The following is a 10,891-nucleotide window of genomic DNA, read 5'->3' on the forward strand; positions in this document are numbered from 1 at the left end:
GCTCAACAACCAATCTTCCCTTCCGCCTTTCTCTTGCTGCTTCACCTTTCTGTCCGAGGACTCGTCAATCATTGCCTCGACACCTCCAGGGGCTACTACTCTCTTTAATTGTGCCTAGCATTCCATCTTTTCTGGCAGCATCCTCGCAGTGAATTGAACGGCTTGGACAACTTCTCTTCCCACCTCTGGATTTTCTGACACCTTAACTCAGGAGGGTCCTGATAGGCTACTTCCGACTTACCCGCCAAAAAATCAAAATTTAAGAATCAAATCAGCACAGCACGCGCGACCAACCCCTGAGATATCTTGCACGATATACCCAGTCGCGCAGAAGTCATGGCTACCAACGCCACGAGCTTCACGTCGCCTCTGGCCGACAAATTCTCCGCCGTGAGCCTGCCTCCTCAGGTCGATTTTGTCATTGAGAAGGTCGCAAGCGCCGGTATTGTGACATGGCTTGTTACCTTGCTCGCTATTGCTGTCGCATACGACCAGAGTACGTGGTTTTTCTTCTTCTTCTCTTTCTCTCTCTTTCGCCCACGATGCGCATGACTTTCCACCGCTTGGAGAATATGAGTTGACCATCTCTGCCTCACAGTCAGCTACTGGATCCAAAAGGGGTCAATTGTCGGTCCTGCTTTCAAGGAACCTTTCATGGGCCCTTTCTTGCAGTCCATGAACCCCAAATTTGAGGAGTACTACGGCAAATGGATCAGCGGCCCTCTGAGCTGTGTCTCCGTCTTCCACAAGTAGGTACCCGTCCTTGCAGCAACCAGTCAACCTCGGCGCTAATCATCGTGTCTCGCAGGTTTGTCGTCATCGCATCCACCCGCGACCTGTCTCGCAAGATCTTCAACTCCCCAGGTTTCGTCAAGCCCTGTGTCGTCGATATTGCTACCAAGATCCTCGGAGAGACGAGCTGGGTTTTCCTCGACGGCAAGGAGCACGTCGATTTCCGCAAGGGTCTGAACGGTCTTTTCACCCGCAGGGCGTTGGAGTGCTACTTGCCCCGTCAAGAGGAGGTCTACAACACCGAGTTCAAGAAGTATGTCGAGATCACCAAGGAAGCCGGCGGCAAGCCCGTCCCCTTCATGCCACACTTCCGCGATATCATGACCGATGTTTCTTGCCGCACCTTCGTCGGTTACTACATCTCCCAGGAGGCGATCAAGAAGATCTCCGACAACTACTTCCTCGTCACCGCTGCCCTCGAACTCGTAAACTTCCCCATCATCATTCCTTACACCAAGACCTGGTACGGAAAGAAGGCTGCCGCTATGGTTATGGATGAGTTCGCCAAGTGCGCCGCCAAGGCCAAGGTTCGCATGGCTGCTGGTGCCGAGGTTACATGCATCATGGATGCCTGGATCAAGGATATGATCGCTTCCAAGAAGTGGCGCGAGGCTACCGAGAACGGACAATCTACCGAGGGCCTCCAGAAGCCCCAGCCGTTGATCCGCGAGTTCACCGACTTCGAGATTGCTCAGACCATCTTCACCTTCCTTTTCGCCTCCCAAGATGCCACAAGCAGTGCTGTCACCAACTTGTTCCAGATCATGGCCCAGCGACCCGAGGTGTTGGACCGTGTCCGTGATGAGAACTACAAGATTCGAAACGGTGATATCCACGCCGCCGTCTCCCTGGATCAGCTCGAGTCTGCAACCTACACCCGCGCTGTCGTCAGAGAGCTCTTGAGATACCGCCCTCCCGTCCTGATGGTTCCCTACAAGGTCAAGAAGGCATTCCCCATTACCGACACCTACACCATTCCCAAGGGCGCCATGGTCATTCCCACGACTTACATGGCTCTGCGTGATCCCGACGTATACGAAAACCCTGATGAGTTCGACCCTGAGCGATACTACTCTGGTGATGCTGAGGAGAAGGGTTCCAAGAACTACCTTGTCTTCGGTACTGGTCCTCACTACTGCTTGGGTCAGCACTACGCTCAGCTCAACTTGGCTCTTTGTCTGGGCAAGGCCTCGTTGTATTTGGACTGGAAGCATCACGCAACCCCGACATCTGAGAACATCAAGGTGTTTGCCACTATCTTCCCTGAGGTAAGTCCTTTTTTCTTTACCTTTCCATCATGCTGTTTACTTGGAACGCAAATGCTAACCCGAGTATAGGATGACTGCCCCCTGACCTTTGAGGAGAGAAAGTGGTAGGTAATTACGAGGTGGCTGAAGGATTCAGCTGTGGTATGACAGCGCTCTGATAGATCTGAGCTTTGATGATAAGCGATTACCCTTAGAATAATTTGTAATGACTTCACTGTATATGGTTAAGGATTGAATGGATGCGTGGAGAACGTCCCTGACAACAAGAGTTAGGGAGAAATCGAATCAATAAAGTAAAATCAAACTCACGTCCAGTACATGTGTCGAAGTCACTGAGGTACAATTGTAACGCCGATCATCCGGGAAATCACTGCTGGATGACTGCCACTTCTCATCGTACTCCCTCATGACTGGGGGATTGGCGACCACATGCCTCTCGAGATTATCACAGCAAGTCAGGATCGATAAACTGAACCTATGGTTTGAGGACGTGAAATCTAAGTGATCCTCGCTAGTCTAAATCAAGGTTGGATATGAGTCAAATACATACATGTACATGAAAGAAAATGTCGGAATCGAGCAGACTAACCAAAGATCGTTGTTGGACTTTGCAGCCATGTACTCTAACCCTTGCCAAGCGTTCAATCAAAACAACACCTCCGTCCCGTTCGCCGCCACATATCCGATCAAGACAAAATCCTTGGTGATGGCCGCCCCGCTCTGGAATATTTTCTTCTGCTCCCCCGTACACGTCTCGTACATGTCCCAGAAATAGCACTCGGGCTCGGGCAGGGGCGGCACCTCGTTCTTGATGTGGAAGACGTCGTCGTCGCCCTCGGCGGTCGAGTAGACCTTCTTGTTCTTGTCGCCGCCGCACGGCAGCGTCGACTCGGTCCCCGTCGCCACGTCCCGGTCGAACATGACGCGCCGGAAGATCCGGTACGCCGTCTCCGGCTGGTACCAGGGGACCTCGTGGCCCGCGCCGAAGACGCGCGAGAAGCTCAGGTTCCCGTACTGCCGCACCGCGCCGCCGGCGTACGACGCGTTCGTCCGGATCGGGGCGTACTTGGACCCGCGGAAACCCGCCGTGGCATCAGAAGAATCGATGGCCAGCGAGACCGCCTCCCCGCCCAGCCAGTTGCACTGGAAGTCCCGGTCGCCGTACACCAGCGCGACCTTGACCCCGCGGTCCAGCAGCTCGCCCAGCACCGCCAGGCTGCGCCCGCGCACGAAGTCGCCCGTGCGGCTGAACGCGGCGTCCACCGCGTCCGCGTAGCCGGTGAAGTTGAGCGGCACGCCAAGCTCCCGCTGCACCTCGGCCGTGTTCAGGTAGCCCGCCGCGTACTTGGGCGGGAAGGAGCTGAGCGCCGAGCCGGTGATGTCGAACTTGTTGCGCCGCGTTGCCAGGTAGGGGCTCCACATGGCCTCGAAGCAGTAGGCGTACGCGCCCGCGCAGGCCGCGTTGGCTTCGGAGTCGGCGCCCGTGCTGTCCGGGTCCCGCTGCGAGGCCACCGCCTGACACTCGTTAATCAGCGCCTCGCACTGCGGCCACGCGCCCGCGGCCGCCTCGTACACGCTCTCGTTGTACGCCTGGATCCCGTACGTGTTGTTGTGCGCGAAGACAGGGTAGAAGGGCATCTGCGTCTTGATGTCGAGGCACCCGTTCACTATACCCAGCGTCTCGAGGTGCAGCGGCACCGGAGAGGAGGAGGAGGAGTAGCTGTTGGCGAGGGCGTTGGTGTTTTGTCGTTCGAACACGTCCGAGAAGGTCGGGCCGTAGTGTCCGCCGTAAGACTCGGTCCAGATGCTGAACTTGTTGTCGCGAGGTGTGTAGTGAGGGAATCTAGATGGGGGAAGAGTGTAAGCTATCAGAACGGCTCAGGCATCGCCGTGTGTGACGATGATGATAACGATGATGATAAATTTTTTTCTTCCTCAACTTACTGTGTCATCCAGATTTGCATGAAATGCCAAGCCGCGAGCGCCGCCGTCTCGGTCGTGTTGGGCGTTGACAGCTGGTCGCTGGAGGCAAAGGTACCGGCGATATGGGTGGTGTTGAGGTCGGCGGCCGCGAGATCGTCGACGGGGGTGAAGTCAAAGGGACTGGCAACCTCGTCGATGGTGCCGTTGACCAGGCGGTCGTACGAGAAGCCGACCTGGACCGGCTGGTCTATGTACAGCATGTTGACCTCGTTGTTCCAGGACCACTCGTTGAGCACCGTGTCCTTGGAGTCGGACGTCACCCTGCAGGGCCCGTTCTCACCCAGCGCCGCCGTCATCGAGGGCGAACCCGGCCCGCCCTGCAGCCACAGCGAGAGCGGCGCGTTCGCGGCGTCCTTGCGCGCCTCGAAGAACCAGAAGAAGGTATGGATGTCGTAGGCTCGGCCCTCTGCTGGGTTGGCCGGCAGGTTTACGTACCCCGAGTACCCCTTGACGCCCGGAGTGGTCTCGCAGATGTGTGTCTAGTTGCTTTTGTTAGCCTGGCGGAGGGTGCGAGCAGAGTTTTTGTTCGGGGAGCTTCCTACCTCTTTGAATGAGATCGAGATGTTCGGATCGAGAGTAGAGCTGGCGTTGAAACCGCCTTTCATATTTCTAGGCAGAGCGAAACCAATCGCTCCTTGCCATAGAGCAGACAAGGCCGCGAAGGAGCGTAAAAGGGGAGCCATCACGGGTTGCAGGTGATTGGGATTTGAAGCGAATAGTCGTCGCCAGATGGCACTGAAGCCGTCGGTAGAGGAACGGTAGCCATAGTTATATCCTTGCCATGGGAGATTACAGGCGGTATTTTTCAACAAACGCTATTTTTTGTTTCTGTCTTTAAGACCGCCTAACTTCTCTCCATACGTGGCGGAGAGGAAGTGCGAGCTCGGGTTCATCATTGGAGGTCATTGTCAATCTAGCAGCCCACCTGGAGGCCAACTTCGCATTATGGGTCCAGTCCGAAGTATAGCTGCAAACTTTAGGATATAAGCTTATGACGGACCCGGAAGGAATACACAACAGGCCCTGCTCAGCCCTAGCGCTCGGACGAGCATCCCCCTCTGTGGAACCATTTCCGGGCGTTGGAATCTGGGGAGTTCATCGTGATTGGTGTAGTCGGACTATCACACCCACCAGTGTGGACTAGTAGGCTTAGCTCTTATGGTTTAAGCCTCACTTTAGTTTTCTTATTCTCAAAATAGGATCTTTTCATCAGATGCCGCATGTACCCCTGCTTCTCTTTATCGGGGCCCATATGTGACCGGCTCAGATGTAGCAGACGACTTGATGGAGAATGCTCTCTCGAAATTTCTGTGTAAACGACTCTATACCGCTTCTGCGTTCCGTCAAAACTGAAATGGTTGCGGCAACACAAGTGCATCCGTCTCATTTCGCTAGCTGCAGCGCAAAGTTGCTTCTCAAGCCCATCATCGATCCGTGGGTGTCTTTGTTGGACGAGCCATGACTTCATGCCACAGAACACCTTTCTGGTCCAATCTCTCAATGGTAATGTTGTGAACATCTTCGAACCCCAGTGATCTATACAATGGATGGCCAGCCGGCGTGCCGGTCAAGGTTGCAGGTATGCCCCATTTGTCGGCCAATGCCAGGCCCCAGCGAAGATGAGTCGCAGCAAAGCCGTTTCCATCCCACTTTGGGTGGGTCGCCAGGCCGGCCAGGTATGCTTGGTGGTCATATACATCGTCGAGGTATTCCTTCTCGGCTTCTTGGTGTAGTTTCTGCCACGGCGCTGTGCGGGTCTTGTTGAGGTCGAGGTGTTCCGAACAGTTGGACCAGTCGCCGCCAGCTATTTCCAGAGGCAACAAAAGCGTCTGCGCGTGATTGTCGCTGCTGGTAGTCCTGTTGAATTGCCAGACCGAGACAGAGACAACGCGAGAGCCGGCCCGGGAGGTTGTATCCGGCACGGCGATGACTCTGATGGTGATGCCGTTGGCGGGCGACTGCTCGAACAGGCGGCCCCAGGCCTGGCGCTGACAATGCCATGTGTAGCCCGGATACTCATCCGTGAACTGGTAGACATAATGCCACTCTGGGGCTGGACGGAAAGCATCGATAATCACGGTAGTGAAGTCATCCAAATCACCAAGAACGGCATCGCGGAACTCGAAAGGCACGGCTGCGCCTCCCATGCGATGCTGTTGATCTAGCGACTGAGCACAGCAAGGCTGGAAGCATAGCAGTAGTCCTGCCAAGACAGACACGAATAGTGATATCGCCATGATTTCGAATGCTTGCACGTGGGCGATTCAGGGATTCTGATGCGCAGAATCGTGAGGAGAGATCCGTGATGGTCAATACAATGCTGCCAGCTGGGGGTCAGCATCCATCTTATTCATGCTAAAGTCTCACCCCCAACTGCTGTACAGGGGCCGCACATGGTGGTCACTGTGCCGCCCAGACGGACTGGGGATGGATTTGGCGATCATGCCTGCAAGTGTAGCAAACATTGCAAGCTCAAGGAGTCTTCGGAATGTTTCTGTAGAGTCTAGACTAGACTAGCTAGTCTAAGGTTAGGTCAGACCACCAAGATCGATTTGAGGTCACACGAATGTCCAGTCCCTATTCTGAGGAGAAGGAAAAGAAGAAGAAAGGAGAAAAGATCGTCACGCAGTATGGCCAGGGTATGCACTAACAGCTGACGGTCTTTCGATCATGACTGAAACTCGAAATGAAAGAGTATTAGCCAACAGCGCCCGATGAAGCTGAAATATGATACAATAACTAGCGAGTGGAGAGGAAACAGATCGACGATGCAACCGACGGGACGGTAGTTGTGCCCCTTTCGCTGCCAAGGTGCCTAAGGTTAGCCTGTTAGCGACCGAGTTGGGGGAGCTCCAGTGGCAGCACCAGGGCCCGTACCCGTACCCGTCCCCCGGATATGCCTCCCACGTCATTTCTGAGCTGAACCTCCAACTTACTGTAGCTCATGAGCTTCAGTCATCTAAAACTGCGGTTCGGCATTGCTATTCACAGCTGCATTTCCAGCACGCCGGCTCTCAAGAATGACTTCCAATAGCCTCATGGCCAGTGCCCTGCGCACCGCCCGTCAATTGACCGTACGCGTCTCCCCCGCAGCGACCCGGAGTTTTGCGACGACAGCTCCCGCGATCCGGCCTCGGCTGTTCCAGGCAGCACGTCCTGTCGCCGCCTCGAGACAGACTCCTACCGGTCTCAGATGGTCTTCCGAGTCCGCGACGGGGAGTAAGATATACAGCTTTGAGGAGGTACGTCGTCTCTAGCTGAACCAGCGCCGGAACCTCGGCCGAGCTCATGCCATGCACTCCAGATCCAATCTCTCTCCAAAGACTCCGCCAAGCCTATCCACATAATCGACGTCCGCGAGCCCCGCGAGCTGTCCTCCACCGGTCGAATCCCCGGCGCCATAAATATCCCCATCACCACCTCCCCCGACAGCTTCCATATCACCCCAGAGGAGTTCGAGGACCGGTTTGGATTCGACCGCCCCCCGCCCCAGGATGAGCTGGTCTTCTACTGCAAGGCTGGTGTGCGGAGTCGCGCCGCAGCAGGTATTGCACGGGAGGCTGGCTGGAAGAATGTTGGCGAGTTCCCCGGCAGCTGGGTGGAATGGAGCGGAAAGGGCGGCAAGATTGAGAGGTGATGAAGGCGGTTGGAATGGGTGGGAATGCGCCATCTATGCGGTCTGCTAGAAAAGATGTACCACCTTGGGCCACACTCCATGGGAGGCGGACGGATCTGTTGTAATACTACTAAAATTCAACGCGATATCAGATGCCAAGAAATGGTGCCAAAAGGTCCTTGAACCGCTCAAGGCTCACTTCTCCCTCCCCATCTTGGACGACCTTTCTATCCCCCGGCGAAAGCACCTCGTCTAGAACCTGCACAACCCCGTCGTTCGCGGCGAGGTCGTGTTGGACCACGTTCGCCCTGCCATTCACATACATGGAGATGACGCAATTGTATCTCACGATTGTCACGTCACTGGTGACCGCTTCTCCTGCGGCAGAAGTGTCTTTCAGCATCGTTGGCAACACCCGTCTGATGCGCCCTTTAATTGTCCTAGGCTCATCCTTCGACGTTTGCCGCCCACCCGTGTTATTCTGCGGCCAGATGAAGTTGCTGAAGAAGGTAAGGTCGGGGACCAGGTGCACTTGAACCAGAGCTCGAAGATAGGGCAGACCGGCTTCTGTCTCGAAGAGGAACTGAACGGTGGGCCTCCCCAGCTTCGCAAAGGCGTCGTCGGCCGGCGCGAATACGGTCCCTCCCTTGCTGTTGGACGGAAACACGGCGTCGCCTTCGCCATCTGATACTCTTTTGATGGCTGTCCTGAATAGCCGCAGACCGTTGACTTCTAGGACGTCCATGAGATTTGGCGCGAGCACGAGAGGTCGGTCGGTCCTGTGGATCACGCCATTGCTGCAAATGATATTCCCTGCCACTATGTGACTGGCACTGTTTAGCTCCCACCTGCTGCCAGAGGCTCGTGCCCGTATGATCTGTGGACCATTGAGACCTGCTGGGTTCAGCAGTGTCGGGACGTTGGGCATATGCAGGAGACCTTCCGTCGTGACATAGTGAGGAGAGAGATGCAACGATATGAGGTCTTCAGCGTCTCCCCATGCGGCCTCTCGAAGACGATGTTCTTGTCTCCAATATTCATTGGCGGGAAGAAAGATCGTGTGCTCCTGGGTCGTGTCCTGCAATAGGGAGACCAATCTGGGGCATCGGTCGAGCAAGCGACAGAACTCGCTGGATGCGCTGTCATTCTGGAGAAACCCATACAGCGTAAGGCCTCTGCTGCTCTCATCACGGGAACATGCGGGCAACTGCTTGACGAGCTGATCGTAAGCCTTCTCCAGTTCATCCACGCTGTCTTGGGCGTTTGGATAGGGCATATCGTAACGAGTCTTGACCGGTATCAATGTCTATCAGGTTGGAGAGATGACCAGTTGATCTATCCTTGGAGACAGGAGCCGTAAACGATCTGTAGATGTCTCAACATAAGCCGTATGTGAGGCATTTAAGCGTACGGACTTTTTGATCATATAGCATGCATTCGTCGTAAGAACCCGGAAGCCCAACAAACCGTCTCCGTATACACCCGTAGACCACAAATCTCCTATTGCACCAATTGTTACATCAGAAATCGGGTTAATACAGGACAGGTTTTGGACTTTAGTGATTCATTGCGGAAACCAGATAGCATGTTCAAAACTGCTGGCCGACGACATTCATCTTTCCCAATATGTACAGATCTTTATCCACCGACGGCGTATCCAGCCCTGACAAAGTTCTCGAATGTCGTACCATCGGAGCAAAAGCAAAAGAAGATAAGGTAGCAAACGTTCATGCACGGCAGAGGGCGTCGGAAACCACTTCCAGAACATCCTGCGGAAGAGCGCCATGTAGCTCAAGATCATGCAGCAAACGGAAGTAACAGCCCATATCCGCCAAGTGAGGTTTCCTTCAAACTCCTTGCTTGTCGCGTTAGAGAGAATGGACAGATAAATGCGTGAAAGGTGACCTACCACGACGTTCATACCGAAGAGGCTCGCAATGAATGTTATAGGGATGAAGAAGAAAGCTAGCTCCGTGAGCTTGCCTACACTCTCTGCCTCCCTTATACCCCTTTGGCTCTCAATTATGCTCATGGTGGCCATGAGCGTCTGGCTGAAATTGTCTAGTCGATTCTTGGTGGAATCGAGAGTTTGCCGAACATGGTTGCAGATCTTAACCGAGTTGGCAGATGTCAATGCCCCTGTTTCTTCGTCTAAGTAAGAAAACGCAGCGGAATAATGGAATGTCATCATTCTCGTGCGTGCGAGATATGTCTTTAGTGCATTAACAATCGCTTTGGTGTCGTTTGCGTTGAACAACGATATTGTTGTCGCCGTGTTGAGCTCTATGCGATCAAGGTTCGTATTCACTGTAGAGAGTACATCACTCATGCCCTCGCAAGCAATGTGTAGGATAGCTTCCTTCAAAGAACGGAGAACGTCAGCATTATTAATTTGCATTAAACGTATAAGCTTTGAGCGTATTTGTGAACGTATACACAAGTTCACTGACTTGTGCCAGTGAGGCATAGTATATGACTTGGCTTGTTCGATATGGTCGATTATAGATCTGAGGTTATGAGTCGTCCATGTTGTTGAGATAATTCCACCCGTGGAATCTGGTCTGAGTTCTTGCTGCAACAGCAACCCTACACTATCAATTTGTGAAAACGCAGTATGGGGACGCGGTAGCCAAAGGAACAGCTTACCAACTGTTGCGCCATTTATCATGGTCTTGAAAAGCGTACTGGAGATAGATAATGCTGCTCGGACGGTTTCTGTACGATGTGAATGTAATTGTTGCTGATCGGGCCAAACTTTTTGCTGGTCGTAGGGTTTGTCATTCTCTCCAGCCATAGGAATCAATGAACCTGAAGCATGGTGAAAAACATAGCCCCGTGGGTCTTGATCAGATTCATCAGATGCAATCCAAGAAAACTCATCCTCAACTTCTCGGATTTCAGTATCGTGAGCCTTGAAACTGGACGCAGGTATCATCACTGCCCATTTGGCTAAAAATACGTTGTCTTCGCACAGGACGGGCCCACAAACACCGAAGCGATCTTGAATATGGGCCCAAAGAACTTTATTCGGCACTTGGAGGCAGCTCCTGGCTAACTTTTTGTGCAATACCCGCAGAGGACCTTCTGTGTCGCTTTGCACCATGATCAAGATGATACTGCCCACCGGGCATATGGGTGGTTCTGGTCGTAGCCAGGCACAGTCGTCCAAATCGTTGAACTCTTCCCAGGTATGTTTACCTGTAGGATCGATTGTCAGCTGAATGACCTGGGG

General features: G+C 53.8%; 6 protein-coding genes across 6 annotated transcripts; 2 read left to right on the plus strand and 4 right to left on the minus strand.

The window, feature by feature from the left end:
* Positions 1 to 336: 336 nt before the first annotated feature.
* BKA67DRAFT_510575 (cytochrome P450 61) lies at positions 337 to 2,168 on the plus strand (the record flags this gene model as incomplete). Its single annotated transcript, XM_046097334.1, has 4 exons — positions 337 to 496; positions 599 to 749; positions 809 to 2,060; positions 2,130 to 2,168. 4 exons carry the CDS (start codon positions 337 to 339, stop codon positions 2,166 to 2,168), a joined length of 1,602 nt encoding a protein of 533 aa, XP_045963086.1.
* Positions 2,169 to 2,490: 322 nt separating this feature from the next.
* On the minus strand, positions 2,491 to 5,096 carry BKA67DRAFT_2438 (Alpha/Beta hydrolase protein). The gene is made up of 3 exons (XM_046095697.1): positions 4,586 to 5,096; positions 4,005 to 4,522; positions 2,491 to 3,903 (listed from the first exon to the last, which is right to left on the minus strand). Exons 1-3 carry the CDS (start codon positions 4,724 to 4,726, stop codon positions 2,706 to 2,708), a joined length of 1,857 nt encoding a protein of 618 aa, XP_045963087.1. The 5' UTR covers positions 4,727 to 5,096; the 3' UTR covers positions 2,491 to 2,705.
* A 371-nt stretch (positions 5,097 to 5,467) lies between these two features.
* On the minus strand, positions 5,468 to 6,280 carry BKA67DRAFT_652232 (uncharacterized protein; the record flags this gene model as incomplete). The annotated part of the gene is made up of 1 exon (XM_046106115.1): positions 5,468 to 6,280. One exon carries the CDS (start codon positions 6,278 to 6,280, stop codon positions 5,468 to 5,470), a length of 813 nt encoding a protein of 270 aa, XP_045963088.1.
* Positions 6,281 to 7,063: 783 nt separating this feature from the next.
* On the plus strand, positions 7,064 to 7,680 carry BKA67DRAFT_652233 (Rhodanese-like domain-containing protein; the record flags this gene model as incomplete). The annotated part of the gene is made up of 2 exons (XM_046106116.1): positions 7,064 to 7,285; positions 7,348 to 7,680. The coding sequence occupies 2 exons, from the start codon at positions 7,064 to 7,066 to the stop codon at positions 7,678 to 7,680; spliced, it is 555 nt and encodes a 184-aa protein (XP_045963089.1).
* A 127-nt stretch (positions 7,681 to 7,807) lies between these two features.
* BKA67DRAFT_529147 (FAS1 domain-containing protein) lies at positions 7,808 to 8,935 on the minus strand (the record flags this gene model as incomplete). The annotated part of the gene is made up of 1 exon (XM_046099017.1): positions 7,808 to 8,935. The coding sequence occupies one exon, from the start codon at positions 8,933 to 8,935 to the stop codon at positions 7,808 to 7,810; it is 1,128 nt and encodes a 375-aa protein (XP_045963090.1).
* A 168-nt stretch (positions 8,936 to 9,103) lies between these two features.
* Positions 9,104 to 10,551, minus strand: BKA67DRAFT_2412 (uncharacterized protein). The gene is made up of 2 exons (XM_046095686.1): positions 10,306 to 10,551; positions 9,104 to 10,250 (listed from the first exon to the last, which is right to left on the minus strand). The coding sequence occupies exon 2, from the start codon at positions 10,124 to 10,126 to the stop codon at positions 9,272 to 9,274; it is 855 nt and encodes a 284-aa protein (XP_045963091.1). The 5' UTR covers positions 10,127 to 10,250; positions 10,306 to 10,551; the 3' UTR covers positions 9,104 to 9,271.
* Between the last annotated feature and the right edge of the window lie 340 nt (positions 10,552 to 10,891).

The sequence above is a fragment of the Truncatella angustata genome (genome assembly GCF_020726525.1).
Source record: "Truncatella angustata strain MPI-SDFR-AT-0073 chromosome Unknown BKA67scaffold_1, whole genome shotgun sequence".
Lineage (NCBI taxonomy): Eukaryota > Fungi > Ascomycota > Sordariomycetes > Amphisphaeriales > Sporocadaceae > Truncatella > Truncatella angustata.

Excerpts from the sequence above, each read along its gene's own strand:
- BKA67DRAFT_2438 (XM_046095697.1), bottom strand. The coding sequence starts at position 4,726 with ATGGCTCCCCTTTTACGCTCCTTCGCGGCCTTGTCTGCTCTATGGCAA. Across the intron at positions 4,523-4,585 it reads TCTCGATCTCATTCAAAGAG|ACACACATCTGCGAGACCAC; the intron begins GTAGGAAGCTCC and ends AAAAGCAACTAG. Across the intron at positions 3,904-4,004 it reads ATGCAAATCTGGATGACACA|ATTCCCTCACTACACACCTC; the intron begins GTAAGTTGAGGA and ends TCCCCCATCTAG.
- BKA67DRAFT_2412 (XM_046095686.1), bottom strand. The coding sequence starts at position 10,126 with ATGCCTCACTGGCACAAGTCAGTGAACTTGTGTATACGTTCACAAATA.